The sequence below is a fragment of the Priapulus caudatus genome, unplaced genomic scaffold (assembly GCF_000485595.1).
Source record: "Priapulus caudatus unplaced genomic scaffold, Priapulus_caudatus-5.0.1 Scaffold738, whole genome shotgun sequence".
NCBI lineage: Eukaryota > Metazoa > Priapulida > Priapulimorpha > Priapulimorphida > Priapulidae > Priapulus > Priapulus caudatus.
The window spans coordinates 74,980-80,146 of record NW_014577799.1 but is presented as its reverse complement, the minus strand read 5'-3'; the positions used below and the strand labels follow the sequence as shown (position 1 = coordinate 80,146).

The 5,167-nt window shown below is 43.9% G+C and overlaps 1 protein-coding gene across 1 annotated transcript in view; it reads left to right on the top strand.

Annotated features, from left to right (window-relative positions):
• LOC106813196 (adenylate cyclase type 3-like) overlaps positions 1-4,701 on the top strand; it is a 34,251-nt gene extending 29,550 nt beyond the window's left edge. The window contains exons 7-8 of the mRNA XM_014817262.1: positions 4,252-4,273; positions 4,502-4,701. Of these exons, the coding sequence (XP_014672748.1) occupies positions 4,252-4,273; positions 4,502-4,701 (222 nt within the window). The remainder of the gene's footprint in view (positions 1-4,251; positions 4,274-4,501) is intronic.
• Positions 4,702-5,167: the final 466 nt, after the last annotated feature.

The following is a 5,167-nucleotide window of genomic DNA, read 5'->3' as shown; positions in this document are numbered from 1 at the left end:
ACCGACCGACCGACCGACCGACGACCGACCGACGACCACGACACACACACACACACACACACACACACACACACACACACACACACACACACACACACACACACACACACATCAATATAGGCTCTTTGACATATATAAGAGCCAGCTTTCGACGATCTTTTATGTCATTAGTTCGTGCTCTGTAAACATGTTTTTATACATCTCGTTGCTCTTGTGTTACTGTTACTAGCAGACAATACTGTTATGTTTTATTGTGTTTTCGCTTAAATTAGGTGTTAATTATTGAAGTAAACGCAACATAGGCGTACATGTTAGATTCATGAACGCCTAATATTTTCCCGATTTAATTTAATGATAATCACGTTTTCGCTTCATAAAAGTTCGCTTAAGATTTTCAAGATTACCACCGCATTACTCTCGTAAGCCCTGGAAGAGCACAGTTACGACACAAAAATCTCGGTTCGGTTTTAATCTAAAAAATATCAATATATATATCAAATACTAGAATGCCCATTAGTTATGAAGATCTTCACGCTATATAAAAAACAGCTATAGTTGGCGTGTTGTAACAGCTCTCGAAGAACAGCGTAGCAACAACGCTGCACGTGTAAGTTGAACTCCGCGCTGCATTTCCGAAACAATTACTACCTGTGTAAACCGGCTCTGAGCACGAATCAGCGTCAGAGTAACAGCTCATTGCAGCTTTGCTGCGCTTCACAAGAGAATTAACAAGCATATTAAACCCCGCAGCACCGCGCACGCTACAATAATTGCTCGTTATTGCTATAGCCGAGGATAGGCACACGCAGGTCATGCTTGACGGGATCATTGGGAGAACACGGATGAAATACTAATTATCTAACCGCCCGACATGTTATCTCGTGCCTAGAACATGTTCTCTCGTGGTTATGACACGTTATCACGTAGTTATGACACGTTATCACGTGGTTGTGACACATTATTACGTGGTTATGACACGTTATCACGTGGTTACGACACGTTACTTCGTGGTTATGACACATTATCACGTGGTTATGACACGTTATCACATGGTTGTGACACATTATCACGTGGTTATGACACGTTATCACGTGGTTATGACACGTTATCACGTGGCTACGACACATTATCTCGTGGTTACGACACGTTTTCTCGTGGCTACGACACATTATCTCGTGGTTACGACACGTTTTCTCGTGGCTACGACACATTATCTCGTGGTTACGACACGTTTTCTCGTGGCTACGACACATCTTGTGGTTACGACACGTTTTCTCGTGGCTACGACACGTTTTCTCGTGGTTACGACACGTTTTCTCGTGGTTACGACACGTTTTCTCGTGGCTACGACACGTTTTCTCGTGGTTACCACTTAAAGAATAGGATCACATGGCCTAGCCGTGACATATTATCAATACTCACAGCCACGCGAATTTAATATTACTAATTCGTGGCCACGAGAAACCCAGACGGATAAAACAAAAATTATAGCGATGGCTGATTTATCTATTACGCTTCTTCCTTTCTTCCGGAGGCTACAGGGATGCAGACCAGTAACATTATTCAGCACAAAGAAACCATAATGTATAGTTAACACGCATAACGCGTTATCATGAATAGGAAAATTTTCTTGAAAACGGCAAGCCGTCCTTAGGGTATCTTCTTAGGGTTTCTTAGGGCTTCTTAGCCGAACGCCCAAAATAATAAAGCCGCAATAGGGGTTTTATTTCCGATTCTGAGTGAATCGAGCCAAGAAATAAGAACTCTTCTCTCGGATAATGCCTGCGGCTTAGAGTACTATAGGCTAATAATAATTGGCTTGATGCATGCAGGCGGCAGTCCCTTAAGTAGGGCAAAATAGCTTACTACAGAGAGCAAGAGAACGCGAGTGAGAGCGCGCGCAGAGAAAAAAAAAGAGAAGGTAGAGAGACCTATCATTTTCTGCGAAGAATTTCTTCCGAATTCTAGAAGGCTCATTTACCCGTATTGCGCGCCACTGTATTTAGATAGACTTGTCACGGTGGCACCTGTTGTGTAATTTTCTTAATAGGATATAGGTATATTATTAGCCATCGTTATTGGCACCGACTTTGGTGGTTGCGTGTAGCATATTGACTTTACAGACTTTGCTATTGCATATATAGTTACGCTAATTGCTGGTGAAATGAGTATGTCGCTGTGATGCTATCGATTTCCGGTGGATTCTCACGCAGAATAAACAGGGAAGGTCATCATGTCGGTGGAAAATTGTCGCATTACTCTGTGAAAAGCCAAGAGTAGGAATGCGCGTGGGGAAACAACCTACACGGTCTCACTATGTCTGTTTCTCTGTGTGTGTGCGCGCGCGCGTGCGTGCGTGCGTGCGTGCGTGCGTGCGTGCGTGCGTGTGTGTGTGTGCGCGCGCGCGTGCGTGCGTGTGTGCGTGGGTGTGTATGTGTGTGTGTGTGTGTGTGTGTGTGTGTGTGTGTGTGTGTGTGTGTGTGTGTGTGTGTGTGTGTGTGTGTGTGTGTGTGTGTGTGTGTGTGTGTGTGTGTGTGTGTGTGTGTGCGTGCGTGCGTGTGTGTGTATGTGTGTGCATTTGCCTGGCACGCGCGTGTACGACATATCCATGTATATAATAGACGATGTATATAACGGTCAGTTAATATGCTCAATAACTATGCTCAGCACTAGCGTTCACATTATACGGAACTCGCTTCACTAAAGCTGTGCTAGTATGTATACCTGCCGGCTGCGAACCAGACAGCTTTATACAGCTTCATTTGTGTTAGGATTTAATCGATAATTGTAAGCCATGCAGAGCGTCTGCTCGCTTACGAGATGTAGTGTCAATAGGATTTACAGCAGGTGGATTAAGTAACTTGCCTAATCTCAGAAGGCTAACCTTTCCTTTGCTGTCTGTTTCCCCCTCCTCTATCTTTCTTTCTCTTTCTTTATCTGTCTCTTTCTCTCTCTGTCTCTCTCTCTCTGCGTCTGCCCCTCTCTTCAGCTGTAAACATATAAAAGGACCGAAACATTTTGAGCTATATTTATATAGTGTAATGTTTCTCCCCACCCCCTGGTCGTCTTCGTGGAGTGATTGCATAGTGGTAAAGCAATCTAATAGTCGTGATTGCCAGCGCACCTCCAGGCAGGGGGATGTGACCTGGGTCCGTGCAGGTAAACCTGTAGCTGAACAAACGCTGGATTGCGCGTAGAATTGATCGAGTACCAAACGTCTAAATTTCCGTCACTAGCGGAGTTTACTGTCGTCAGTCATAACGCCGTCAGTAATTTCCGTCATGACGGAGAGTTTAATGACGAAGCAATAGCTTCGATTGAGCTTAAATCCGATCCTGACAGAAGTCCTGATCTGTCATCCGAATCTACAATGACACAGTCATACAATGGACCCTGAGAGGAGTAAAGTCTCTGTCAGAAGGTACACATAAACATGCAATCGTATACCAAAACAACTAGGCAGTTAAGCTGCCTCCCAACATGGCGCGTCATTTATGAGTTTGTCAGACTATAACCGGACGAGTCAGTAGTATAGATCAGGAGTGACGCGCCCACACATTGGTAGTGCTGTAGGTCAAGCTCATCAGCAAAGCCCCAGCGGCACAGAAACTATCCACTCTTCCTGTGCGAGATGCTATCCCTGTGAAGACTCCTAGGAGCAAGATGAACCTGCCTGCTGAATGCAGACGAGCAGTTGTCGTCCCCTGTTCTTCATGTGCCATAAAAACCTGGTGTTAGCTTCCCGGATTTGTCGAGTATATTTGCTTATTAAATAACCAGCCTGGTCAACAAAGCTGTGGAAGCTGGCGCGTTTATTATAACGGGCTATCGCATTTGTTTGTCACGAGCTTGGTTCTGATCATGACATATATTCATCTCACATTTATATAATGGTGCTACATACAACATTGCAAATTGTAGGATAAGTCGTTAGATAGACCAAGAATAATAATATAGCCACACGTTCGTTTCAATAGGATAACTGATACGCAGTTTCCATTCATCCGTTGAGAGTCCCTACAGGGCAAGAAGAATGACTGCCCGGGTCTAACGTGACACTAATAGGCAATTGCTTGCTGTTCATGGCGACAATATGATACCATATCATATTGACCATGTACACCATATCAGCGATGGTATTCTTTAGCCACATTCTACCGCTGGTAATCTCTGTTGTCGCCATATTAAGGTTATATCCTATTAATAACACATTTCTTGGATTATTTGGCTCCGTTGTTGTATGCTTGAAAGCCCAAAGCTCAGGGAAATCTCAGTGAGCAATAATCACAGAGGAAATGCGTCACTCTTCACTGATGTTTTTGTATTCGCCCGAATATACCGAATCAACCACGTTAGTTGCATTAAAGGTTCCGTTGCTTTCATGCGCAGGTAGATGTCATTTCATGTTCAGGTAGATGTTATATCATGCTCAGGTAGAAGCTATGCCATGCTCAAGGTAGATGTTATGTCATGCTCAAGGTAGATGTTATGTCATGCTCAGGTAGAGGTTATGTCATGCTCAAGGTAGATGTTATGTCATGCTTAGGTAGAGGTTATGTCATGCTTAAGGTAGATGTTATGTCATGCTTAGGTAGAGGTTATGTCATGCTTAAGGTAGATGTTATGTCATGCTTAGGTAGAGGTTATGTCATGCTCAGACTGTGTCGAGGTTGCGCGGTCACCGTGCCAGCCGTATTCTGACACTCAACATCTCGTAAGCCACCATCTTGGCACTCACCGTGGAAATGTTTATGTAAAGCTGTGGAAATGCATGGGTAATTGATATATTCCGTTATCATGTGAACGCATGTCATAATCATAACGGTGGTGTCATATAACGATGCTGACACGTGATGCCCCACGTCAATCGATCAGGGTTATATTAGGCAGACCTGTCGTTCCTAGCGTTCATGTGCAACTGACTCTGACGCAAACTGTCCCCGTAATCGATGTAAGTGCGTGCAATGTGTGCTGATAGCTTAACACGTTCAACGCTGCCTGTTAACAGTGCACCTACCGCCCTGTGCTGAGATTTTCGCGTTTTTACCGCTTAGTCACCTATTACACAAAATGTTTTTGGCAGGTTTAACTAGCTATAAAATTATTTATAATTAGTGGCTAGTATAATATAGATATAAACTTACTCTCAGACATCAAAACAACACCG